This window comes from Dunckerocampus dactyliophorus, chromosome 14, assembly GCF_027744805.1.
Source record: "Dunckerocampus dactyliophorus isolate RoL2022-P2 chromosome 14, RoL_Ddac_1.1, whole genome shotgun sequence".
NCBI classification, from domain to species: domain Eukaryota; kingdom Metazoa; phylum Chordata; class Actinopteri; order Syngnathiformes; family Syngnathidae; genus Dunckerocampus; species Dunckerocampus dactyliophorus.
This window is the reverse complement of record NC_072832.1, coordinates 22,963,573-22,990,804: the sequence shown is the minus strand read 5'-3', so window position 1 is coordinate 22,990,804 and position 27,232 is coordinate 22,963,573. Positions and strand designations below refer to the sequence as shown.

The 27,232-nt window shown below is 40.6% G+C and overlaps 3 protein-coding genes and 1 pseudogene across 6 annotated transcripts in view; 1 reads left to right on the top strand and 3 right to left on the bottom strand.

Annotated features, from left to right (window-relative positions):
* LOC129194328 (PDZ domain-containing protein 7-like) overlaps positions 1–12,895 on the bottom strand; it is a 32,982-nt gene extending 20,087 nt beyond the window's left edge. For both annotated transcript variants that reach the window (XM_054799473.1, XM_054799478.1), the window contains exon 1: positions 9–12,895. The gene's annotated coding sequence lies outside the window, so the exon portion shown is untranslated. The remainder of the gene's footprint in view (positions 1–8) is intronic.
* On the top strand, positions 34–11,666 carry sfxn3 (sideroflexin 3). 2 transcript variants are annotated; one of them, XM_054799495.1, is made up of 11 exons: positions 34–193; positions 1,092–1,264; positions 4,344–4,514; positions 4,911–5,009; positions 6,267–6,342; positions 6,425–6,510; positions 6,601–6,728; positions 7,352–7,401; positions 7,476–7,525; positions 7,605–7,652; positions 7,749–11,666. In XM_054799495.1, exons 2-11 carry the CDS (start codon positions 1,101–1,103, stop codon positions 7,843–7,845), a joined length of 969 nt encoding a protein of 322 aa, XP_054655470.1. In that variant the 5' UTR covers positions 34–193; positions 1,092–1,100; the 3' UTR covers positions 7,846–11,666. The 2 variants fall into 2 exon arrangements, with proteins under 2 accessions (XP_054655470.1, XP_054655471.1); XM_054799496.1 differs by having other exon boundaries at positions 100–193; positions 1,096–1,264.
* Positions 12,896–13,049: 154 nt separating the features above from the next.
* Positions 13,050–21,198, bottom strand: LOC129194334 (peroxiredoxin-like 2A). 2 transcript variants are annotated; one of them, XM_054799497.1, is made up of 7 exons: positions 21,102–21,198; positions 19,535–19,713; positions 15,930–16,109; positions 15,592–15,683; positions 15,378–15,518; positions 13,690–13,845; positions 13,050–13,609 (listed from the first exon to the last, which is right to left on the bottom strand). In XM_054799497.1, the coding sequence occupies exons 1-7, from the start codon at positions 21,188–21,190 to the stop codon at positions 13,514–13,516; spliced, it is 933 nt and encodes a 310-aa protein (XP_054655472.1). In that variant the 5' UTR covers positions 21,191–21,198; the 3' UTR covers positions 13,050–13,513. The 2 variants fall into 2 exon arrangements, with proteins under 2 accessions (XP_054655472.1, XP_054655473.1); XM_054799498.1 differs by lacking the exon at positions 19,535–19,713 and having other exon boundaries at positions 21,102–21,174.
* Positions 21,199–21,582: 384 nt separating this feature from the next.
* Positions 21,583–26,776, bottom strand: LOC129194336 (peroxiredoxin-like 2A; annotated as a pseudogene).
* Between the last annotated feature and the right edge of the window lie 456 nt (positions 26,777–27,232).

The window sequence follows — 27,232 nt, the reverse complement described above, 5'->3', positions numbered from 1 at the left end:
TTACTCACCTATGGGTCTCCTCCATTGTTTGTTCCACGGAGGTTGAGAGTAACTTTGTATCAATCTACAGCCGAAATTTTGCAGTGAAAGCCTAGTTTCTCATAATTCAACGTTCACCTGAAAGCAGCACAGGTCCACCCGCCGGTTGGTGTGATATTGAGAGGTCAGTCGGCTTCAAATTGAAGCGGAACAGGTACGTTTTGATTTAATGCACAATGTTGTTTTTATATAAATGTATTATTCATTTATATGATCATGCGGCGTTGTGATCTCACCGCTTGACGTTCGCTTGTCAACTCCGCTTGAAACGCTAGCTTAGTTTGCTAACTGTCCGGCTGACTAGGTAACCGTGAGGTCGCTGAAATGGTTGTAAATGTAAAAGAGGCTGTTTATTTTTTGGACTACCACTGCGTTGCATTCAGCGGGTCTTCTGTGCGGTTACTGCCACCATCGTTGTATTGTAACTTGCCTTTTTAAGACGCTAGCTCATGTGCTCATTAGCTCAGCTTGATGGGACAGTTCGTGACTTCCTCGAGCCCATCTGTCGTCACGTGTCACGCCAGTTCTCTGGCCAGCTAATGTGGTAAACTTAGTAGTTCGCAGTTCACCATAAGTCACATAAAACAACAATAACACTGCTGGAAGGTGTTTGTGTCCGTGAATCCACCATTCCAGTCCATTGAAATGCAATCGCAAATTCAACATATGTCGCTCCACTGACGGCATTACTATGATAATCCCTCATTTTATTGTTTAGCGTTTTAAAAGAATTGTGAGCAAGAGCGTGCTGATGGAAAGTTCATCTTGTGTGTCACCTGCTGACACGAAACAAAACATTCGGTACACCTGCAAAATGAGATGCACTCCAAGTGCTGTATGAAGAATGTTGCCTTTGTACATATATTGCTCAATTTCACTGCCAATGAATTATTTATCAGACTAAGTATGTCTTTCTGTAACTGATTCCAAACTATCATGTTCCACACTAACATGGCTGTTGATTTTAATGCATGCAGATATAGATGTAACCACATTTCTGTCAGAACTTGGCAGAAGTATTTGTAAATATAAAAGTGTGTGTTTGTGCCAAGGAAGTCAAGATGTCTGGAGAGCTGGCCCTCAACATTAATATCAAAGAGCCACGATGGGACCAGGGAACGTTTATGGGCCGAGCCAAGCACTTCTTCATGGTCACGGACCCAAGGAACGTCCTCCTGTCCTCTAAGACTCTGGAGGAGGCCCGAGTGATCGTGGAGAACTATAGGTAGTACAAGCATCAACTCGTGTGCAGAGTGAAATAGATTGTTAGGCAACTCGTTTTCTAGCACGTTCAGGACTGGTTTCCATGACAGCCACTGTTTCCATGACCACTTGCATTGGTGCAGAGTGGGGCAGTAACCCATTAAATGCACCAGATGGCGGTGTGGTTTAAAATTGTTGCGTTTACTTAGTAGTTAGTGCTCACTTTTGAATGTACATGACAGCCCGCTACAGGACTGGAGTGGAATAGTAACTAGTAGGGGTGTCACAAGATACTCAGTTCACGAGATGACACACGAGATTAGGTCTACGAGAACAAGGCGAGATTTTAACATTACTTTTAAGAGCAGTACAATGAAAAATATGTGCCCTGCGATTGGCTAGCAACCAGTCCAGGGTGTGCCCTCTTGCCCAAAGTCAGCTGGGATAGGCTCCAGCATACCCCCGCGACCCTAGTGAGGATAAGCGGCATAGAAAATGTATGGATGGATGGATGGACATGGAAAAAATATAAAAATATCTATGGCAAAATACAGTTTAGTGCCACACGGTGGCCGAGTGGTTAGCATGTTGGCTACACAGTCCGTTGTGCATCTCTGTGTGGAGTGTGCATGTTCTCCCCGTCTGGGTACTTTGGTTTCCTCCCACATCCCAAAAACATGCATGTTAGGTTAATTGGCAACTCTAAATTGTCCATAGGTATGAATGTGAGTGTGACTGGCGACCAGTCCAGGGTGTACCCGCCTCCCGCCCAAAGTCAGCTGGTTCCAGCTCCAGCATACTCGCGACCCTAATGAGCATAAGCAGCCTCTTCCTGCCTGTTTGGAGGCAAGACACACATCAACATGGCAATATGTTGAGGCCGGCATAATCAAGTTAATTTTCATTTATTATGTGATTAATGAATTCATTTATTATCATCCCAGGCCTAGTGCACACGAGACAGCTGAATTGATTTCTGAATTGAGAAATCTTGTCACGTTTTACTCTCGCAAGATCTTTCGACACCCTTACTTACGAGTCAGGTGGACTTGTTTCGCATTTTCTGGGCCACGGTGGAGGCTCTGCGCTCAACTGAGTGCCATTCTCGTTCTGTATGTTATCAGCATTTCCCCCTATATGTCATCCACTTTCATAGACAGTGGGATGATTATTTACTGTCATTTTCAAAAGTTTGGGCACACCTGACAATTTTCATTCATAAAACATTGGGTTTTTGGAGCTACTATTACATTTTGATATATCACAACTGATGGACAGTAATTTTTCAGCAGTGAAATTAGATTTATTGGATTATTGAATTGGATTATTGAAATATGCATCAAAACAAAATTGGACAGGTGCAGAATTTTGGGCACCCCTGTCATTTTGTTGATTTGTTGCAAGTTTTTCTCTTTGAATCTGCTGTGAAGATGGGCAACGTGCGGTCCTCAAAACAGCTGTCCAATGACCCAAAAATGAAGATAGTTCAGCATCATGGTTTACGGGAAGGCCACAAAAAGCTATCTGAGATTTCAGCTATCACTTTCCACTGTGAGAAACTTACAACACAGTTGTTGTTAAAGCCAGAAGTGGTAGGCCAGGAAAAATATCAGAGAGGCAAAGAATGGTGAGAAGAGTCAAAGACAACCCACAGACCACTTCTAGGCGGAAGCTTCTAGAAGCTGTTATTTTTGCAAAAGGAGGTACCACTAAATATGAATTTTTCTGCTGGGGTGGCCACATTTTTGCACCTGCCTAATTTTTTTTCTGATTTCCTCTGAAATATTACTCTGTCCATCAGTTATTTGATATATTAAAATGAAATTGGAGTTCAACACCCAATGAGTTATAAATAAATGAATGAATGAATGATGGAAATTGTCAGGGTGCCCAAACTTTTGCATACTGTATTTACTCAACCGCAGAGAGTGACAGGCATTTATTAGAAATGTAAAACTTACTTTCCTCTACTTTCCTCAAATAAAGCATGGAATCCTTAAAAACTGCTACCAACAGCAAACTAATCAAGGTTTCCCATAGAGACGCTTTTATAATGTTTTTATTATCTTGTTGTGAATTGTCAATTTTGCATAATTGGCCATGATGTACAGTACATGTTTTTTAAAGGCTTTGAAAAGCCATACATTTAAAGTCAAGTATTTGTGTATCATTCGGAGCAGCGTTACGATGCATACAAATACAAAAAAAAGAAGTATTTTTAGCGCATGATTGGGAAAGCACTATAGTACGTCATCTTTCCAGCAGCGCTCCAGTATCCAACTGATAACATAGCTAGTTAGCTACATCAGCGAGTGCAGCTTGTACGGCTGAGATGTCAAGGCCAGTTGCCGATGTGAACCAAGAAAAGTTGGAGGAGACGCCAAAATGTTACACTACGTAGATTCAGTTTGTATGGACTTATTTCAGGAGCAAAATGCGAATGAAAGGGTTGAAAAACGTAGTCGCACGTCTGCTCCCTATTTTTTCTACTCGCACAGTCTATTTCCAGGCGCATATGAGAGTGAAATGCTGGCACCGTACAGCCGCTTCTTCATTTGAAACATCACCCGTTCCCTCATCGTTTGTTTCCATTCTTGTTCAGGCTAGATGGGTGGAGTCACGTGACTGTACCTCGTCTTAAAGGGGAATGAACATAGCATGCCAGTACACACAGTCTAAACAGACAAAAAATACATTTCTTTTCTTTTCTAGTAAAACACCCAATTTACCGACATGGGCAAAATGACGTCGATTATCGTGGTAAATTTCAGTAACAGTAAATTTTCGGTTTATCGCCAAGGCCTATGTCATAATGTGCATCTGTGTGTCAGTTGGCCACTTGATTGTACTGTTGGCTTACCCCTTACTGCGTAGACTGCAGCTACAAGGTCATGGACTTCTGAGGGTAAATACAAATAATATATATTATAATACCACAGCTTTAAATATTGAGGTGGACAAGGCACCCAGTAAGGGGCATAGTATCTATTACCGTACATTACATAGTTTACATTATACAGTATATTACATTACAGTTTGAGGAAATGAATACAATAGCACTGTAGTTAAATGGTAGCTCATTACTGTTTTGATCTTTCCAGAGCTGGGATCGTGACACCCGGCCTGACGGAGGATCAGCTGTGGCGGGCCAAGTACGTGTACGACTCCGCCTTCCACCCCGACACCGGGGAGAAGATGTTCGTGATTGGCCGGATGTCTGCTCAGGTGCCCATGAACATGTCCATCACTGGCTGCATGCTCACCTTCTACAGGTACCACATTTGTGTGTGTGTGTGTGTGTGCGTGTTGTAAGCACCTATTGAACAGACCAGAAAACAAATGGAAATTATGATCTCTCAGTATGCTGAATGACTGTCTGAAATAAATAGGCTGAGAGCAGCATGGGACTGAAATAGATTTTTAATCCCAGTTTCAGAGTGAAAATCCTCTTAGACTCAAAAAATGTCACTCAACTTGGGCAGAATGTTGACCTCCTTTTGTGTGTCAGGCGATAAGACTCATGGGTATGAGCTGCTTATTTTATGTTAACCTGCGTCACAGTGTCATTGCATTGAAAAAACAACCAATCAACACGCTCGCATATGACCGCATGGTAATAATGGAGATGATAGCTGGTCAATATAACAGGATGTGTCGCATGTTTGCAGGACGACTCCGGCTGTGGTGTTCTGGCAGTGGGTTAACCAGTCCTTCAACGCTGTGGTCAACTACACAAACCGCAGCGGAGATGCGCCCATCACCGTCAAGTAGGGAGGACCTCTCACTTTCCCTCTTAAGTTCTCTTCCCTGCACATTTAGAGCCACGCCCGCACGTCCATTCAGTTCTGTCAGCTGCTGACGAGCATGATAAATCATTTGTCTAGTTTAGGATTGTGTATATTGAATTGCTTGGAATGGTGTCATGTCTTGAAGCAATTGAGTTTGCTGTCTTAATAATCAAAACAGGACGTTTTGGACAAATGACAAATTACCAGAAGCTTAAAATGAAAGTATTTTGAGGAACATTATCATACATACCCAATTTGATGCGCTGTGGACCATCTGCTATATAGCTTATACTACTAGTATAGATTATCATGCAGTTTTACCTTTTTAAAGGAAAACTGCACTTTTTGGGGGGGGAATTTTGCCCATCATCCCCAATTTTTATGTGAGACGGATAAAAAGAGGCAGCTAAGAATACATGTAATGGAACGCACCTATTCTGCCTGCTGTGACCTGCATATTAACCAAGCTATAGCGACACTGTTATTGTTTTTAACATTGTTATGCACAATAACTACTTTACTGGCATAGTGACACCTCACCACACCACACCGGCTAGCTACTAGCTTCACCACACACTCACTCACAGCGTGTCAGCGGGTTAACGCTAGGTGTAGCGTTCCTTTCTATGTTGCTATGTGAAATCAATGCGCCCAGGAAGGAAGTTCTGGTAATTAAAAAAATTACCAAAATACGGCAAAATACATATATTAGTATTACATGTTATCATGAATGTGCCTGTTCCTACATGCTCACAGCATGGATATAAAACCATAAAACCTTTAATAGCGGACTTTCTCGGCAGAATAGGTGTGTCCCATTACATGCATTAATTACCTGCCTCTTTAGCTGTTTTTATATCTTTTGAACGCACAGAAAAGAGAAAGATGTGTGTTTGTCTCACATAAGGTTTGTGGATGATAAAATTCCAAGTGCAGTTTTTTTTTTTTTTTTTTAAAGCTGGCACTGGCATAACAGCACCCCCACCTTGCTGTAAAAAGGTACGTGAGACAGTGCACAGCATCAGGCGAAGTGCAAGATGTGTCCTGTTTGCGTTTGCTAATAGCCATGTGCGGAGGGGCTGAAATGATTTTTTTAGTATGACATTTTTGTAATTTTTTATTGTAAAGACGGTGAAATTAATTATCTGGCAGCACTGGCTATGTTCATGTTCTGTGGCCTTCCTGATATTATTTATCAGTGGCTGCTGTGTATGTGTGTGATGTGTGTGCTTCCAGTCAGCTTGGTGCAGCCTACGTGAGTGCTACTACCGGCGCTGTGGTCACAGCCCTGGGACTCAAGTCTCTGGCCACGGTAATATACCATCAAAAATAAACTCCCTCATCGGAAACTTTATGCTGGTTGTGCCAAGTGTTCTCATGCTCCGCCTTCTCAGCGTCTCCCTCCAATCGTCAGCCGCTTTGTGCCCTTCGCTGCTGTGGCCGCCGCAAACTGCATCAACATTCCATTCATGAGACAGAGGTGAGAGCTCCTTCGCTTTCACGTTCTTCCAGCTACACCCAGGCGCACTCTAGTGTACATTACTCCTATGTTATCTTTCCTCACCCTCAGGGAGTTGAAGTACGGCATTCCCGTGACAGACGAGAATGGAAACCGGTTAGGAGAGAGTGTCAGTGCGGCCCAGCAGGCCATCATGCAGGTGGTGGTGTCCAGGATCGGCATGGCAGTGCCGGCCATGGGTAAGGAGGCTAATATACACTGTTCAATTTGCATGTCACAGAATTTTGTAAACATAAAAGGGCATTGTTTCTGGACTTTTTTTTTTTTTTTTTAAGTACCGGTTCGGTCATCGCTTCAGCACTAACAGTACCGATTTTTTTCTGATATTGGATATATGTAAACAATACTTTATTAACCATAGCGCCCCAGTGCAGCCATGCAGCCCCAGATCATGACGCTACCACCACGCCAGGTGCCAGCTATTTAGACGATAGGGACTGTGTTGAGTCATTTCTAGTGGATACTAAAGCTATGCAGCTACACAAGCTCTACACTGACTACTTTCAAGTATATCCAAGTTTCAGTTCCACAGTATTGTCCCTTGAGAGGATACACTCATAAAAATGGTTTCTGAAATGTGAGCTATTGTATTGTAAAAGGTAATTATAGCTACTGAGAGGGAAAAGAGGAGGCATTTATTTGAGGTGCTTTATGTGGATGATGCACCTGGGGATTACCTGGCGTGGCATCTATTAGAGCGGAGGCCACCATTACAGGGTATCTGGTAACCCCTCTCTTGAGTGAGCAGGCTTTTTGATACGGTGTCTTGGATGTGTTAACTGTGATTGTGTTTTTGTGACAGCTATCCCCCCCGTCATAATGAATGCTTTGGAAAAGCGAGCCTTCATGAAGGTATGTGCTTTATTGACGGCCTGAAAGGAGTCCCTCCACATTCCACCTGTCTCATTGTGGTCGTCTCCCTGCAGCGCTTCCCAATTCTAAACGCTCCGGTCCAGGTGGGGCTTGTGGGCTTGTGGTAAGTACATACTCGTCTGACTAACTGCACCAGCATTTAGATGCAACTGTCAAAATTAACCCTTACTTCCCTTTGAAAGCCTGGTGTTCGCCACCCCTTTGTGCTGCGCCCTGTTCCCACAGAAAAGGTAACAGCTGCTACTACTACACCATGTTCTCTGTGGCTTTTTTTTTGGTCGCACATCCTTTTTGGAATTGAATTGCATCCTGTCATATATTTGCAGCTCTATGAGTGTCAGCGGCCTGGAGGCGGAGCTTCAGGAGAGGATACGACAAAGCAACCCGGGCACCAGCATAGTCTACTTCAACAAGGGCCTGTAAGACCAGCACATGTGCACAAGTATGGTGATTTATTTATGCTTTTATTTGGTCTTCTGCAGTGTATTTTGGAGTTGCTCAAGCACATTGAAGAGTAGTCTGGATGTTCCTAATGTTACTGATGTGTCCGTTTAACAAGCATTGAACTGATTTTACTTGAATGTAACGTCATACATTGATTGATGGTACACTGGAACCATGATTGACTTTTATTCGTATCGCTCAATCCTATTCTCCCTGTTCAACTGGTGCACCTTTTTCCTTTTTAACTTTCCTTTAAGTGGACTTACACCTTTTTATTGCACATAATGATTGCATGCGGTTTAACAACTTGGTTGAAATGCTACCAACAAATTGTTAAAACATTTGACAGATTACGACACAACATAAATACGAGTTTAACTTATAGCTTATTTAACGCTTGTCATTCAGCAGCGTGTTTTTACATAGACATCATGTGAACGTAGCAACTCAAAAGGTCCCATGTACTATTTTTCAACCATGTTAAATAAGTCTCAGTGGTGTTTCCCACAGGGCTGTTTTTGGTTGTGGGTGATGACATATTTGTTGAATTTGCAAATGGCCATGACACACTTTTTTTTTTTTTTTTTTTTTCCACAAAGACGGAGCAGCCTGTCAGTGCTTTCAGATGAGGGAGGGGCCCACAACAGCACTGATAATGTGTTATTAAGGGGTCTGATTACACTAAGTCCCCTACAAACGAACACAGTTGGTTCCAGACGACCGTTCTTATGTCGAATTGTTCTTAAGTAGGGGAAAAAGTAATATTACCAATGATATAGGTACTACATGTACGTGTATACATATACAGTATATGTGTATGTATGTAAATATGAGTTTGGATGCAGTAGTAATATTAAACAAGGATAATTAATGAAAAAAAACGATAAAAATGATATAATATGTAATGATAAATGTTATTTACCTTTGAAGAGGAGTGGTCGAGCATACGTCGTTGTGGTGGAGTTGGAGTTATTGGAAAAAAAGGACAAATCGTCGTCATCGTTAGACTCTTCTAAAAAAGGTAGTGTTGTGTGGGTGGTGTAGAATTAAGAAGGCCTGTTAACTCTTCATAAAGTTTAATCACACGCTCTGTCCGGGCTGTATTATACAACTAACAATGTAGCTTTCTCTCTCCCCTCCTCCTCCTCTTGTTCTACAGCTGTTGGTCCCATTAGCAGTGTCACAGTGCCCTCTGCTGGTCAAGCATGTAGCAGTATAAGTATGGACTTTATAAGGCAAAACACATGAAAATATAGACTAGTCGGCTTTGTTTGTATCCGAAAGTTCGCACGTCGGATGTTCGTTAGTAGGGGACTTGGTGTACTAGCAAATATTGTTAGTCGCTAATTTTAACACCGATCCCTCCTGCTTCGTCCTCGCATGTTGTGTGTTGTGCGAGGGCACACTGGCCGCGCCAAATTTGTTTGTGGCGGGCAAGTGTAAAAAACACTGTTCAGACATGTGTGGCCATTCTGCACTTGTCCTATGTGATAGATGCCACATATCACATACAACAACATAGGTGGGACAGGAGGACACAAACGTTAGCAACGCTAGCATAGCTACAGCGCTAACATTACACATTTTAACAGCAACTTCGTGCTAGGTTTGCCTATTTGCTGAACAAAAACAAAATGATAAAACTTAAGAGCTCCCACGTCTGCAGCTGACTCAGATCGCTGACAGAGCTCCAGACTTTATTAAGATGTGTAGCAAGCATTTTTTTTTTTCCCCAATTACAATGCTGTCCCCCTGAAATTGTGAGCGCATACAGAGCTAGAAAGGTGTCATGTCCATGAGGAAGGGGGTTCTTCCTACACGTCATGAAAACCCGCAAATTCAAAAGCGACCATTTAAGCTCCTCTTCTGATAGATTTTTCTCATGTTTGGTGCTCATAAACAGGCTCTAGGGACATTAAGAAGTCAATTTTCTTGAAGTCAACGATACTGAGACGCTGCCTTGTTTCAAACCAGTCAGCAATGTTCTACATTGAGAAGAAAAAGGAAAATTGAGATGGAAACATGCTATAATATGCTCAAATAGACATACAGTACCTATAATGTTCTTGTAGGCGTGACAATTATGTGCAACATGTAACAAGGATTATTTATGGAATATCCTATATGTATTGATGTAAATGCTATACTGGACATGGGGTCTTATTTAAAAAGGTGTATACTCGTGCTGCTTGTTTAAATCGGTGTGGCGGAAAAAAGGTAAACTAGGAAAAATGTTCAGTGTGTGGTGTTTTTGCTGTGTTGGCTTTAACAGGGTTTTTATTGTTATGCTTTAGATAACCTTTGTATGTGTCATATTTATAGTATACTGTATAAGTATGTAAAAGAGCACACATAAGATGCACCGGTTGTAGCTCCTCAAAGTTCAGGGTCCCTTGTTTTTTGTTTTTTTTTACTTGACAGTTTATGCATAGTCTTGCTCAGATTTCACAGGTTGGTTTTGTCCACACACGCAAGCTCACCGGAGTTAAAGTTTTTCTGTTTTTTTTTTTTTTTTTAATGGTTTCATTCTAAAGTGTTAGCAATGTTCAATTGTAGTTGTATGAAACAACACAGCTGGTAGTCAAAACAGAATTTCAGCAGTCCAGTGTTTCATTGTACTACGTGATATCAGTTACTTCCATTGTCCAATGATGGTAGGCTGCTAACAACTCGAAACAAGTACAGTGGATTCCTGCTAATTTGCGGGTTGTTGGTCAAGAAATTAGTTAGAATTAGGGATGCTCCGATCAGGGTTTTATGCTGCTGATCTGATCATCCATGTGTGAGATTGGCCGATCACACGGATTAACTGTAGCTTTTTCTATTTATGATGAATGCATGTCAATGCATGGCCAGGGCCGCCATTAAACAATTCAAGGCTCCCGGGCAAATAGGTCATTCTTGAGCGGATGCTTTTTTTGCTTTTATTTTTATGAAACACTTTTGTACCAGTTGACACAAGCCTGAATTTAATTTGATGCATGTTTTGGAGTAATACTAATACTTGGGAAATAAATTGTTCAATTTATATTTTTAGCTCAAGATAACAAAATTAACAGAATAAAATACAAAAAAAATTCTTTATTAAATAGAAATCTTTAACTTAAGAGAATAAATTGAGGGTCCAGGTTGCAGGAGTGTCGAGCTGTCAACTATTTACTACTACTACTACTACTACTATACAAATTTGTGGCTGATCAAGCGGCGCATCCCAAGTTGAAATTTCTTTTTCTCCAAAAACAAGTCATTTATTTCAAATGTTGAACGTCAACGCTGTCAAAAAATACACTTATGGGCGTCTCACACGTGGTCTTGGAACCCCCGCAATAGCAGGGATCTACTGTACACCTATATCCTGCTGCAATGTTAAAAAATATTGAGGATTATACTTGCCAAGTGTGCAAAGGTTCTGAGTCTGTACCGAATAAATGATGCTGCACTCCTGTAAGTGTCACATGTATCCAAAGATGGAGACAGGATTTGTTCAGGACTAAAAAGTTTTTGGTTTATCACCAGCTTTATTATGTCTTTATGCATAAAGTGGTTGTGCACCATGTGACTATGCATATTATACTACTATTTTATTCATCTGAAAGTCTTTGATTGTAGTGGCATCACCATCAAACCTCATACGTGTTGTCTAGCATGAATAATTGATGGCACAAATGTTAGACAATCCGTGCTGTTACACTCCACGAATGGTTTCACCTTTACGTCACTGCTGTCAGTATTGGTGCAGTGTGTACTCTCCCTGTTTTCTATGGTCTTCACATGAATAATAAAAAAAGAATGGACTTCAACATCCAAAAGTGTGTCTTTAAAATGAATGTTAATCAAATTCTTGCTACATATAGAAGACCGTTTAAAATTTGCAAGTGGCAAATTACTGCCATTGGCCACTTCATTAGGTACACAATACAATGCAAGAGGTGTATTTACAAATAAACACTTCACAAACATAAAATATAGTTTTAAACACAGCAAGAGGAGTGTCAATATATACTTTGTGGGCACTTCATTAGGTATACCTGTGTAATCAATGCCAGCTGTGCGAAGGCACGTGCGTCACGGTGACACCTTACGAGTCAGGCTGGACATCGAGCTGACAGCTCTGGCTTTTAGCTCGATACCTAGCACTGGACTCTCATTCGGTGAGCCCAGGTTGGTGCGCAGGTGCAGAGCATGGGCAACACCTGAACAATTTAATGACAGAACACTTAAACACATTTTGGTAGAAAACCTGGAACTGGGAAAGATTCTATTGAAAAATGAGGTGAAAAAATTACAAAATTTCTTTAAATCAGTCGTTCTACATTTTTTTGAAAGATCCTGAGCATTATTGAACAAAAAAGTCAAGTGGTAGACCCAACAAAAATCACACCTGCACTGAGCCGGAGGATCCAATTTTGCAACACAATCATGCATATACAAAGGTAACAGATGTTTAATATTTTGGTTACCTTGCTTGGCTACTTGCAAATGAAGAAAATATTAAATATTGTATTATTAATAGAATACATGTATCAGAACTCGCCGCACGGTGGCCGAGTGGGTAGCATGTTGGCCACACAGTCAGGAGAGCGGGAAGACCTGGGTTTGAATCTCCGCTTGGGGATTTCTGTGTGGAGTTTGCATATTCTCTCCGGTTTCCTCCAAAAACATGCATGTCAGGTTACTCTAAATTGTCCATAGGTGTGAATAGTGTTTATATGTGCCCTGCGATCGGCTGGCGACCAGTCCAGGGTGTACCCCGAAGTCAGCCAGCATACCCCCACTACCCTAATTAGGATAGGCGGCATAGAAAATGGATGGATGGATATTAGAACTCTTTGTATCATTTAGTGCACTGTAAAGTTAAGTTACAACCACAGCACTAAAACATTTTTAAAAGTAGTCATCCCTCGCAACATCATGGTTCAATTATCGCTCCCTTGCGATATCGTGTTTTTTCAAAAATTAATAATCACCGTTTCGTGGTTGAATACAGCCCACTAGTTTTTAAAAAATGCATATTTAAACAAATTGTACTTTTTCTTGATGAATGTAAGGTCTGGAACCAATTAACGGCAATAACCAAGGAACGACTGTGTACCTCTGACTGACAATCAAAACAGCTTAAAAGGCAGGTTGTAAAGGCAGAACGCCAACTCCAAAGTATTGCATAATAATGTCCAATGAGAGGTTTAGTGTAAAATGTCCATTTATTGCTGCTGCTCACGTGTCCCACATTGTCTCACACACACAAACACGAGCGAGCACGCCTCAGCGGGGCAGCAACGGTGTGCAGCACAACGTGTGTGTGCGTGTGTGTTTCGATCATCAAACCTGCTCCTCTCCTCTGGAGTTTTTGAGTCAAGTTGTCATTGTTACACACACACACACACACACGTCGAGTCATGTCTGAGTAGGAGATAATGTAGGACACTCCCCCCAAAACAATAAACAAACAATTCCAGTGTTAATAGTGTAAACACAAAGTTAGAATTCACGTAATTTAAATCAAGTCCCCGTTTTAATACCCGTCTTAGCTTTAAAGTGTCTGCAGAGGTTTTTTGCTCATGATTGAGGTACACTGTTCATGACTAAACATTGACTGCTGACTATCAAATCTAATTGGTTCTGTCTTATATTTAGCATTCTACTCAACTTATTTGCGAGGAGCAATTTTCCTAACGGCTTCAAGAACGCGCGCCGCTTCCACTTTGTTGCCGAACTCCTTCTCACGGTGCTCCAGTAGGACCCCCTGTGTGAACCACACCGTGCCGTTACAACACACAACAGAAAGTCTGGCGATGTTGCGTGCCGTACGCTGCGCTACGCTACCTGCTCTCCTGCGCCGATGACAAACACGCCACCCAGGATGAAGCCCTCGCCCTTCAAGTTGCCCTGGTAACCGGACCTCCAGGCCCGGATGTAGTTCTGCAACGCCGCCAGGCGGAACAACCCCATGCCGCCCATTTTGGGACCGTAGAAATGTTTCTGCAAAGGATAGTAAGCAATGATTGTCCAGGTTTTGCCCGTAAATCACTTCAAGTTAAATCAATAAGTGGAAGAGGAGTTTATGGAGTTTTTGTGCCAAAATTAATGTAAAGCAATTTACATAATTAAAATATTAAAATTAATTAATTCAATGTAGGCACAACAATTTTTCACAATTAAGTATAAAAGCCAATTGAACAGACAATTAGGATGAATTTACTAAAGTGACAATTTATGAAATCTAAAAATGTTTTTTTTGTGCCAAAATGACAAAGCCAATTAAATAGTTAAAATATAAAGTGTATTAAAATGTCAATTGTGAAATATAATTTTCAAAATATAATCTTAAAGATGAAATATATGCGCATTCATTCAAAAGGTGACATTTAAAAAAAAACTAACTTTAAATTCATTAGATAATACATTACCTTACTAAAATGTCAATTTCATTATCAAATATCTCAAATATATATTTTTATTAAATAGTTAATATAAAATGTATTAAAGTGTCTTCATTTGTGTCTTCATTTGTTCAATGTGAAAAAAATTGGGGCCAAAATTAAAGAATAAAGCCAATTAAAGAAAGATATGAATTAACATACTAAAGTCAATTTAATTATGAAATATCTAAAAAAAAAAAAAAAAAGATTTGAGTTAAATAGTTAAAATATAAATGTATAATTTTCAAAATATAATCTTGATTTTGTGCTAAAATTGCAAAGCCTATTTATGAATTAATTTAATTTAATTTATGAAAAAAGGGCCATTAATGAAATAAATCATAAATTAGAAGTATAAGAATAAATTGTGGAATACAATCTTTAGTATGACCAATGTATACACTTCATGACCCTTTTAACGATTTCTTGATTTTTACATTTAATGGCATTTTTAATCATTCAATAGTATTTTTAAATTCTAGAAAAAAAATGCTCTGGAATGCCACAAGAATGAAATAGATCTGTTAGAGTCAGCGGGTAAGATTAAAAAAGATTAAAAAAAGATTTCTCATTTAAAAAAAAAAAAAAAAAAAGCCCCACCAAAAAACTCATGGGCACTCGGACTGGGGCGACAAATCCACTTGATAATGTTGTCGGCCTCAATGTTTTGCCGTGTGCATACGTGTCTGTTTTCCTCGTCTCCCTCCTCCAAACAGGCAGGAAGAGCGTTCACTGCGCATTGCTTTTGCTGCCTTGGCACATTTGTTTCATAGAACAACAGCATGAACGGAGTGAGCCCTTTTGTCAGTAATACAGTGTCTGGGTGGATGGAGGCGGGGCTACTAGCATACACAGCGTGCCGAGGAGTGAGGAGCAGTGTGAGGCAACGTAGTAGTAGATAGCAATATATCGTCACTGCACTTTTCGTAAAAGTAACGTTAAAATCTCGTCTTGTTCTCATAGACCCAATCTTGTGTATCGTCTCGTCAACTGTCTTGTGACACCCCTATTAATTACTATATTGTTTTGGCTGTACAGGCAAGGTGGCCCAATACTTTTTTCCCCCCCATAAGGCCTTAAACAATGGCCGACCTTTTCATCGATGTAAATGTCCCCAGCGAAGTGCGGTCTGAAGTCTTGAATCTCTGTGCCGACGCTCTCCTTCACCAAGGCCACCAGAGGGACCCCGAGCTCTTCCAGCTGGGGCTTCAGAGAGGACAGCTCGGAGGCCTCCTGGAGGAGGGGGGGAGGGGAGTGTCATGGTTTTGTACATCACAGCGCTCTCTAGAACACAAACTACAACCACCTCTCTGCACAAAGATCATCCGGGGCGCCGCACGGCCAGGATGACGGCGCCGTTCTTCTCCCAGAGACTCTTTGCTTTGATGACCTCTCCTTCTGCAGACAACACCAAGACAAATGTTTGTACTACACGTATCTGCAGACAGTACCAAGTTTTTGTTTTTACCACACGTTTCCAAATGTTCCTGATAAAAATGAGTCCACAAGGTCTTTCCAGACATTAATGGTCAAAGAAGCAATCGTCAGAGAGAGTCCTCTGTCTCTCTCAAGCAACTTTTTTTTTTTTTTTTTTTTTTTAATTTGCATGAAACCCAACCAAATGACATGAGTTCTTTTCGCTACCGTCAGTGGTGGAGCGTAGGTCAGCATCTGCGAGGTGTTCCAGCGAAGCAGGACTGACTTTGGGGAGGCACAGGTCGGAGTTGACCAGGAAGATCCCGGCCACGGCTGCTCCGATGGCCCCCAGACCCAGGGTCCACATCCCCATTCCAAACAGGTCGAAGTCCAACACGGACCCAAATACTGCGGCACATACAATACAATACAGGATCTCAGTGAAGGTTTCCACACGCACATTGAGTGAGGGACAGGAAGTGTTTCATGTGTCTAGTCTATATATATATATATATATATATATATATATATATATATATATATATATATATATATATATATATATATATATATATATATATACATATATATATATATACATATACATATATATACATACATACATATATATACATACATATATATATATATACACACACACACACACACACACACACACACACACGGTTCACTTTACGCGGACTCACTGTTTCACTGGGGATTTTTTGTGTGCAATTTTTTACAGTGTAGCATGCTGGGTTTTTTTTTTTGTTTTTTTTTTTACAGTGTATAAATGAACATTGTGCTCTGCGTCCTGATTCGCTAAGGGAGAACACGCATTATGTTCTGTGTCCCGATTGGCCTACTTTACATAATTGTTGGACCGCTAGCAATGTGGCTCTTTAGTGCTGTATGTTTGTTTCTCCCCAACAAAACTCACAACGTCGACGATATGACTTTAATGCTTTAATGGTGGGACTTCTGATGACATGAACGCCCTGATTGATGCCCACTCACAACCGCTGACTGACGAAGCCACCAAGCGAGGATGAGGAAGAAGAGGACACAAGTGTTGATAAAGACGAGGAGGATTGACTAACACTTGATCGCTTGGCAACCATTGTGAGAATGGCCAATTAACTTTTTTTTCCAAAATGGCGCCGCTTGAGTGGCTGCCAGTTACAGCAGCTCTGTACTTTTCTTCTTCAGCAAGCTGCACAAGAATGGGACCATCTGATGTTTCGTTCATTACATTTCTCAAATATAATCGAAGGGGGCATGTCTGTTTATAAGAATATTCTGGCCCAGAAGAAAAAAAAAAAAAACTCAGCGCGTCAACAGCTACCCATAACTATGTTCTTCACTCGGAAAAAGACACCTGCACCATGGCTTCAGCGGAAAAAGACCCTACAGCAGAGCCACGCCAGGACGGAGTTGAAGACACACAGTCAGACCAACTGTAAAATTCGCGGGAGTCACTATTAATGTGTCCAACCTCGTAGATTCAACATTAAAATTAAATGTGTTATTTCTAAAAGCCCTAATATTTTTCTTTTTATGGGAAAACATATCCTGTAAACCATTTTTTTTTTTTTTATAATGAACGAAAAAATAAAAAAAGTATAAAAAGTCTACTACACTGATTTCACTTAACACGGGATATTAACGAGGGAACACTATACATACACACACACAGACACCATATTTATGAATATGCGTATTTATGTACGTTGTACATGGACAGTGAGTACACACACACACAATCTATGGTTTCCGATATAACATAGATCAAATCTAAACAGTAAACTTTGAAACTACTATGCTAAATACTGATTAGTATTTCACATTCACAGTTTACTGGCAATCAAAGATGTTGATATTCAATAATTCACAATTCAATTCAATATGGCAAAGAAAATTACGCATAATTCCTCAATAGTTGTGTAGATAACAGTGGTATGTTACAACGTTCATTAGACACCCAATTCATGTATTACGTCCAGTTAGCATTTGCTATCAAACATTACAGATATACAAGAAATGAAAATGATTATGCAAAAGACAATGCAGTTGAAGTCAAGGCAACATATTAAAAAGGTTTTAGCAAGAGGCCCTTTTCCAGTTAACCATGAAATAATGGTTTAACAGCCATACGTGTAGAAAACATGCATTTCTATAGTGGAGTTCAGGATGTGAAGCAATGCCATCAAACAATTGCTAGGGCCCTATGAAATCGGTTGTATTTTTTCCCCAAATTCATTTTTTTTTTGCATTTTATTTATTAATTTTTTTAGAATGCAGTTTTTTTTTGTTTTTTTTACACCTTTTCCACTTATTTTTATCAGCATAGAGTGTGTGCCTATTTGGGTTAAGCTATCCCTGCTAGCTTCCATTCACAGAGGAGTTTCTAAGGTTTTTGCGCCACCGTTTCGACATGTTTAGTAGTGTTTGTGATGAGATTCCGCCACGATTTGAGTGGCCCGCTGGAGAAATTGTTATAGATATAGCCATCAACTTAAGTTTATCCATCAAAGTTGCATCTCTGTGTGTTGCTTTAAACATCTGTTCACCACTTCATGTTAGCGGCGGGGGAGCACCAGTGAATCAGGAGGAGAGCTTAACGTCATCTGACTGATGTCATGTTCTGTGTAATGGGCACCCCTGAACCATGCAGTCTAGTAGTGAGCTCCAATGCAAAAACTGCATCAAAAACTTATAATCACTGTCAGTTTGGATCATTACTGTGGTTGTACAACAGGGGTGTCCAAAACTTTTCCAGCAAGGGCCACATACTGAAAAATGAAAGGACGCAAGGGCCACTTTGATCTTTTGTAAAGCCCCACATGTAAATATTGGGGGTGTCACGAGAAACTCAGTTCAGAGACGGAACAATACACAAGATTGGGTCTACGAGATCGAGACAAGAGTTTAACTTTACTTTTAAGAAATGTACAAGGAAGAAATATAGAAAAATGACAATATATCGCAATCTACTAATTTAATTTCTACTACATTACACTCTTCTGCACTCTAATGTGTATACTACCATCCCCGCCACCACCCACCGAGACAAAGAGACTGTATGACTGACAAAAGGGCTCACTCCACTCATGCCGTTATTCTATAGCACAAATGTACCAAGTTGTTGACACCAGTGCACAGAGTGACCTCTCTTCCTGCCTGTTTGGAGGCGAGAGATGAGGAAAACAGACACGCATGCACATGGCAACATATTGAGGTTGGCAAAATTATCCAGTTCATTTTCATTTATTGTGTGACTGATTAATTTGTTATTATCTCAGGCCTACTGCCCATGAGAAATCTTGTCACGTTTTAATCTTGCGACACCACCAATGATTTTGTATTCTTTATGCTATGATATGAAACACACAACTTTTTTTATTTACCAGACACATTAGGTGAATTTGCAAAGTATTGGAATCGAACGGCTATCGCTGATACCAGCCTGAATTTTACTCAGTATTACATCGGAAACAAAATCAGTGGCAACGCATTTAGTTGGTTTTAGATCCGGCGCTATTTAGAGCTCCCAGTCTTTATTTGCTTCTGTAGACCTCGCAAATGTTAATTATAGCAGTCAGGCAGTTCTTGAATAGGAGGCGTGAATTGCAGCCTTTACAGCGAGAAAATTCACCCTCTTTATTTCCTCATGCACAAAAAGGAGGAAAATCTCGTCTTTTCAGATGACGTTTGCAGCGCATTAGAGATAAAATGAACTGTTTGCTTGAGTGTGTTACGCCAGACTATCACTGACATCATACCGGTTCTGAAACAAAACGGCAAGAAAACTAACAAGTCATGTGCATTCTTGCCTGGTTTGTTTGGGTCAGGACTTGCTTTGGCTCTACTTTGGTGAAAGTGAGTGGCCACGCTCACAGCGGCGCGTCCCAGGGGGAAGACAGAGCAACGAAAGGGAGAGTGTAGCGTTCGCCTCAAAGCTGCCAGTAGCATTGCCATTGTGAGCCTTCCCCTATACACAAAGGCACCCGAGCTGGAAGAAACAAACAAGCCACTGGTAGGTAACGTGATGCTTTCAGGGACTCCTCCGCATGCCAAATTGTATGGTTAATACTGACACAAACATGCAAAACAACTAGTTCAATGAGGTTAGAATGCAAAAAAAAATGTAATACTGCCTCACTTTTACGCCAAGTCACAGCTTCTTCCCACAGAGAATGACTAATGCTGCCACCAGTATTAAACAATAAACGTCCGAAAGAAAACATAACGTCATCATCTATTAACTTGTCTCCAATTGTCTCTTGTGGTTCAGCTCATTCAATTCCAAATCCCAAAATACATTTGAGCTCTCAAAATGTTGCTGATTCATAAAGGAAGGAGGAGGAGCAAGGCTGCAAGAACTGATAGAGCGTCAGATAGATTTAAAACACACAAAAAAACACTCACAACATGACTGCAACAGAAGAAGAGTTAAAATTATGTATGAGCGTCACCCATAACTATAATATAACTACATCAGATGAAAAATAAATCAATACAAAAATCAAAGCAATTTCTTCCCCCATAGTAAACAGTGTAAATCCAATTCCAGAAACACAAGAATATGAACAAAAACACATTTTATGGATAAAAACAAAATGCAGTTTTACATACAGAACACGACTTCAAATCATTGTGACAAATGAAATGGATAAATGCTTATATTAAACCTGTCGACATGTTTTTACACTTACGCTACAGATGAAAAAGTTCACATTTGAGTTATATTCCACCAAAAAACACGGGTACATTTAAATTGGGGTTAGTGGCGGTGGTGGGAGTTTGACACTGGAACGGATGAATTGACTAATAGCCGTTGGGGAACAAACCGAAAGTCGAAAAGACGTGTATGGACGCCAACTTTGTTGATATTGAAGACACCTGTTGCCGTTAATGTGCTTATTTTTGTTTCACAATAAATGTGAAGTTATCTTTTTCGACATGAAAGTAGATGTACAACAAGGCTCTTTTAAAAATGTGCGGTATGATTGCTTGCGGTGACAACACTTGACATCCACCGTCGCTAGCAACAGCATTCGAAGTGAGTCACTAAACCGGTCCATGGAAGCTTAGTTTGAGATGGGATTCGTTGTACGGATAATTAATAACATTTTGACGATTTAAAACTTACATTTAATACAAGGCAACCGTAGTAATACGAGGCTCTTGGTGACGTCAAAGCGCCTAGGCACTGTGAATGAAAAGTCCTTTTAAACTTGCAGATGCTAGCCGAGCTAGCAGCTAGCTCGGATTAGTCGGTAATATCTGACACGTCTAACGCACCATCCTTGCTCGTCGTAATCATATCTTTTACATCCATCCAGTGGGTTGTAAAAATAAATATGACGAAATTGGCAGCGGTGTAATCTTTAAACTCACCTGTTTGTGACGATACCAGCCTTCTTCGTAAACGACTTACTGTTGCGCATGCGCGTTAAATAACGCAGTGAGCGCGGAGCAAGCAGCATGTAGGGAAACAAATCGAGCACAGATGAAAGTGGATGAACTATGCAAGGACAAGATAAGACAGTCTACACAAATGGGTAATTATGAGTCACTATTACACTATGTTGCCTACGTCACTGCTTTATTATTGCTGAATCACATTGGTTTCAAAACACCACACGATAGCACTGAAACAGTTTGTTCGTCCTCATAAGCAGTCAGGGAGGATGTGTTGTTGTTTGTGTGCAAACATCAGAGCTGCTCCCTCAGCAGAGTTTAGAGTCAGATCTTCATTAAAGCACACGAAAGTCCAACACAGCCTCCTGAGCAGAAATAATGAGAAATTACAAATTGTAAAAGTGTGCATTGTTACTCTCATGATGGCATGAGCAGCCACTTACAATGGAGGCTGGAATCTCACTTTGACCACTATTATATAACAATCAACACAATATGAGGTCTAGCTTTTCATGGCGTCTCTCATTTTGCGGGCTGTTCTGAGGACGGCCAACATGTTGACTTTATCCCCAAACTCCTTCTCACGGTGCTCCAGCAGAATACCCTGGAAACAGAGACAAGCCAATGATGAGACAGAGACAGAGACAAATACAATGATGCAAAACAGTGCTACTTACAGTATCTATTAGGGGTGTCACAAGATCTCGCGAGATTAAAACATGACAAGAATTGTCGTTCAGAAAAAAAATGCCTCGTGGGCACAAGGCCTGGGACGATAATGAATGAATCACACAATAAATGAAAATGGACTTAATAATTTTGCTGGCCTCAATATATTGCCATGTGCATGGGTGTCTGTTTTCCTCATCACCTGCCTCCAAACAGGCAGGAAGAGGGTTCACTCTGTGCATTGGTTTCAGCACCTCGGTGCGTTTGTTCCATAGAACAACGGCATAAACGGTCATACAGTTTCCCTCTACTCCCTTGTACGGTGGAGGCGGGGCTGGTAGCATATACACACATTTTTTTTTCATTGTACTTTTCTTAAAAGTAAAGTTAGTATCTTGTCTCATCTCGTTCTAGTACAGTGGTCCTCAGTTATTTTCTGTCATGACCCAACTGAGGCACAGAAGTGTTGTTGCGCCCCTCCCCCCGATTTGAAATACTATTGAGAAACTGATAATATCTATTTATCTGTCCGTACTGTACAGACTTAACTCGAAACTGAAACCAGAAAAATGCAACAAAATGGGGAGCAGTCACGCATACAAGCATATTCAATAGTCAAACTGCATGCTGGGTACGACAAATTATTGCATGTTGGCAGATCTGCACTAATATTGAAAGTCCTCCCTGACTCTCTCCTCCTGACAGTTCACTGGGCCCGCCCCACTGTTTGAGAAGCACTGTTCTAGTATCCTAGACACCCCTAGTATCTAGTCATGCTTAATTGACTTAAAAAATCCAATTTTCCTTCCAATGATAATGTGTGGTCAGATATGGTAAGATTTTCACATTTATTTCATTTTGTCTTAAACTTTAGCTAGCTAGTTAGCTAGCAGGAGCAGAAAAGGTGTTTGCATAATTATGAGAACCATATTTCAGGAAATATATGACTCAAAAGTCAAACAAAACATACATACAATCATCATGCATTTGTGTGTGTGTGTGTGTGCGTGTGTTTTTAAAGTAGGGGTGTCCAAGGTCTGCAGAAGTGTGAATTTTGCCCACAAGACATGCTAAAAATACATTTACTAAAAAAAAGGCATAATGTAAGGAGAAAAGTTTGAAATGTTGATGCTAATCATTAGGGGTGCCACAAAACACTCACGCGACAAGACAATGGATTGGGTCTACGAGGACGAGACATTAACTTTACTTTTAAGAACAGTACAATGAAAAATTTTAAAAAATATGACAATATATTGCAATCTACTAATATAATTTCTACTATGTTACACTCTTCTGCACTCTGTGTGTGTATGCTAGCGGCCCCGCCTCCGCCCACTGAAACAAAGAGACTGTATGAGACTGTATGACACCCCGTTCATGGAACATGGAACGTTCATGGAACAAATGCGCTAAGGTGCTGAAACCAATGCACAGAGTGAACCTCTTCCTGCCTGTTTGGAGGAGGGAGACGAGGAAAACAGACACAAACAGACACAGACACATGGCAATATATTGAGGCAGGCAAAATTATCCAGTTCATTTCCGTTGTTTATGTGATTAATTAGTTCATTTATTATCGTCTCAGGCCTAGTGCCCACGAGACATTGTTTTTCTGACCGAGAAATCGTATAATCTCACGATATTTTCTGACACAAGATCTTATGACACCCTTACTTCCCCTACTTATCATACAAAGCTGACATGCAGGCTGGTTTCGTACACTGTCTTGGTTGTAGAGTATTGCACGTAACAAACGAGTCCATTTGTACTGTACTGTATCATCACATGGAATTGAAGAAAGTTTTGAGTGCCAGCAATTTGATAAAGGAGGTGAGAAACACTATTGAACTCCATCTCGCCAGGATGTACAGGAAGTCCGCATCAACAATTACTCCCGTCTATTCCTCATTTAAAATTATTTTCATTGTTTTCTGCATGTAAAACAATAATTATTTTCTATAAATTATATTTTTGTTAATATTTTTGTGTGTCTGGAATGGATTATTTGGATTTACATTATTTTCTTTGGGGAAAATTGCCTTGGTTTTTGTCAGTTTTGGTTTTTGTCAGACCTTTTGGAGTGAATCAATGACGAAACCGAGGTTCCACTGTATAAAAATGGCCTCCCGCATCCTTAGATTTTCCACTTTGTGGCCCTTGGTGGACACTCGGTGCCTAAAGGGTCAAACAAAACTTTCATTTCAAACCATCATGTGTTTTTACTTTTCTTTGGCTTTCATTGTGTTTTTATGCATAAAAAGTTAAATATAACATGCTTTTTTCTGGTGGTCTGATTGGCTGTAGACCATTGCCAGTCAATCTCCTTTGTGCTGAACTTGTTTCCTGTTGTCTGATCGCTAGCAAACAGCGTGCAGAGACTCTGAACGCTGTATGTTTGCACGTTTTCTCCCCGACAAAACCCAAAATGTCAACGAAACGTTCTGCACCCAAAAGGCAGAGAAAGATGCTGACCATCGCACAAAACGTTGGATTTGTGGACATGGAAGGTACCGCTAGGCGTTACGCGGCTGTCGGACGACCATTACGGAATACTGTAAGTGAATCTTCCAGGAGGAGGAGGACGAGGGTACAGCAACAATATTTTCTAACAAGGATACAAAAACATTTCAGCAGAGCGGCGCCAGGACGAAGAGGCACGGTCCGAGGAGTAGAATACGCGTGACTCACTTCATCATTTTTTGTGTCCAACCTACTAAGTAGGCTGAGCATTAAAATTCAAACGAAGGCTTGAACTTATAAACGAGAGAAATGTGAGAAAATGTTAATGCCTGTCTGAGAAGTGTATCAAGTGTATGGTGAGGGGTTTGACAGCCTTAAAACATATAATAATTGTTAAAAAAAATAGAGTTGGCTACTTCACGGATTTCACTTATTGTGGGCTATTTTGGGAAGCTTTCCCGTGTGATAATTCATTCCAGCAATACCTGTAAAGCACCACTAGAGGACACCATTGCTCCTGTTCCCTCACCATTACCCCTCAGGTTCTTATTTTGTGCCATGATGAACTTTTTTACACTTGAATGACAGTTAAGAGTGTTAAATTGTACATACACGTAATAAAAATGTGATGACTCTGACAGCTTGACCCTGGAACAGATTAGGTCAATTTGTTTTAATAACTTAGAAGTCAACCAGCCTGTTCAACTTTGTCTTAGAAAGAAAGGAAAGCAATGCCATCTGGTGGTGTACTTTCTCCACTGCGGCTATACCTGATCTCCAGGCCCAATGACAAAGACTCCCCCCAGCACCAGTCCTTCCCCTCTTAGGTTTCCCCTGAAGCCCCTCCGGTAGGCTCTCCACAGGTTCTTCCACACGCCAATGCGCAGGAACATGGAGAAGAACATCCAGCGCTCTTGAGGGCCGTAGAAATTTCTCTGTGAGGAAACGGAAAAGCAGCTTACAGCGGCTTAGAGTGCGCAACACATAATTAGTCAGTGAGACACGCGGATTCCAGAAAAATGGATACCGTCTGGTCCACATAGACCTTCCCAGTGAAGTACTTCTTGAAGCCGTCCAGCTCCTTGCCCAGGTTTTCTTTGACCACAGCAAAGAGGGGCACCTCCAGGTCCTGGAGCTGGGACTTGAGAGAGGACAGCTCTGCAGCCTCCTGCACAAAAGGAAAACAAATGATGACATCCGTGTGACCTAAAGGTAGCACGCTAGACGCCGCATTACACACCTCTCTGCACAGCAATCATCCCGGCCGTCGGACCACCATGACCACTGCTCCGGTCTTCTCCCAAAGAGTTCTGGCCCTGTGTCGCTCATGGACTAAAATAGACAGAAGAGTACTGTTAAATCCTCAAGGAGTATTTGCAGTGGAAGTGGTATAAAATTACACTCTCATACTGAAATGTCTTTATTTATGAATGTATTCATTTGGATTTTTTTTTACACATTTACACAATTCATTATCATTTTAAAAATGAATTAATGAATGTATATATATATATATATATATATAAAGAGAGAGAGAGAGAGAGATATGTATATATATTTGTTTATATATACTGTATATATACAGTATGTATATAATAAAATGTAATGAGATAAAAAAATTACATTAGAAACAAACAATAAATTTAAAAACATTTGAATACAAATATATAAAATAAATGAAAAATGTAAAGGCATTGGTATGATGCAGTACAGTTCTACATCACTGTAAATAATACTAAGAATAATTGGAATAATAAACTGGATTCGTGTAGTGTATTTTAAGATGCTTACATTATTTTTTGTCAATACAGCAGCTACATTGTATCAAATGATAGTAGCACAAATGTGAATTATTGTGGCTGCAGTTAGCAGTGTGGGGTCATTCCCTTTTTAATGGCATAATATGTAAAAGGAGCATCACTTTCACCTGTTGTGGTTTTTATGCAATTTTGACCTATTAATATGACAATGCTTGACTTCTTTTTACACTTGTATGACATTCTGAGCAGACTCATTCTATTTCCATGATTTCTCCCATTTGTATTTTGATGCTCTAAATAAAGGTCAAAGTTGCACAAATTGGACCAAAAAGGTGGAAAAGTTTCGCAACTCACCCCCGCCGGTGGTCTTCAGCTCCGTGTTCTCCAGCACCTCCAGGTTGGCCCATGTCGGCGATGTCTGGAACCAGTCTGTGATGGAGCTGATGAGCTCGGCCACAAACAAGCTCACGGCCTTCAGGACCGTGTTCACCGTCACCATGGCCTCCAGCTAAGGCTAAGACCACCTAGACATACAAAATACATCAACTCTAACATCACTACTGTAACATTTGATTAGAAATACAAGCAGCAGGTCAAAATGTACACTATTCCCCCCAAAATGTTGCTTACTTACCAGTCTGTGACCACCACTAATGAGCAGGGGCTCTTGAGTTTTAAGCCCCCTCAACTCGAATGAGCCCAAAGCCTTTCTTACGTGAGCACGACATGACAGGAATTCCTGTAAAAGTGGCTGAAACAAGGCTGCTGTTGAGCTAAGCCTTCGGTGCCTGGCACTGCTAATGCAAGATGGAGAGCAGTAGAACAACAATGTATAGGTTTCTTTTATTTAGCTTACATGCATGAGCTTACATAGTCCAAACAAAACCTCTGATGTTCCAGTAATCTTAAAAAACTCCTTCTGACAAAGATACCGATATATATATATATATATATATCAAAAGTGTAAAAAAGGAGCAATTCTGACTTTTTTTAGTGACTGAAATCGTATTTTTCATGGTTCACTTGCAGGCCAAGTCCTGAGCTTGCCCTGTATTGGAGCAACGCTGACCCCTTTAAGAGGTAAGTGGTATTGCACCAACAGTACTGCCACGAAAAATTAGCCATCACATTCATACCATATATAGGACAAAAACATTCTGTAGTCATTTTATATTTATTTTGATAAGCTGCAGTGGAGACAACCTAGCTTGGATA

Bases quoted from the DNA above. Each gene is read 5' to 3' on its own strand.
- sfxn3 (XM_054799495.1), top strand. From the start codon at position 1,101: ATGTCTGGAGAGCTGGCCCTCAACATTAATATCAAAGAGCCACGATGG. The intron at 6,729-7,351 runs GTAAGGAGGCTA...TTTTTGTGACAG, and splicing joins CATGGCAGTGCCGGCCATGG to CTATCCCCCCCGTCATAATG. The intron at 7,653-7,748 runs GTAACAGCTGCT...ATATATTTGCAG, and splicing joins GCCCTGTTCCCACAGAAAAG to CTCTATGAGTGTCAGCGGCC.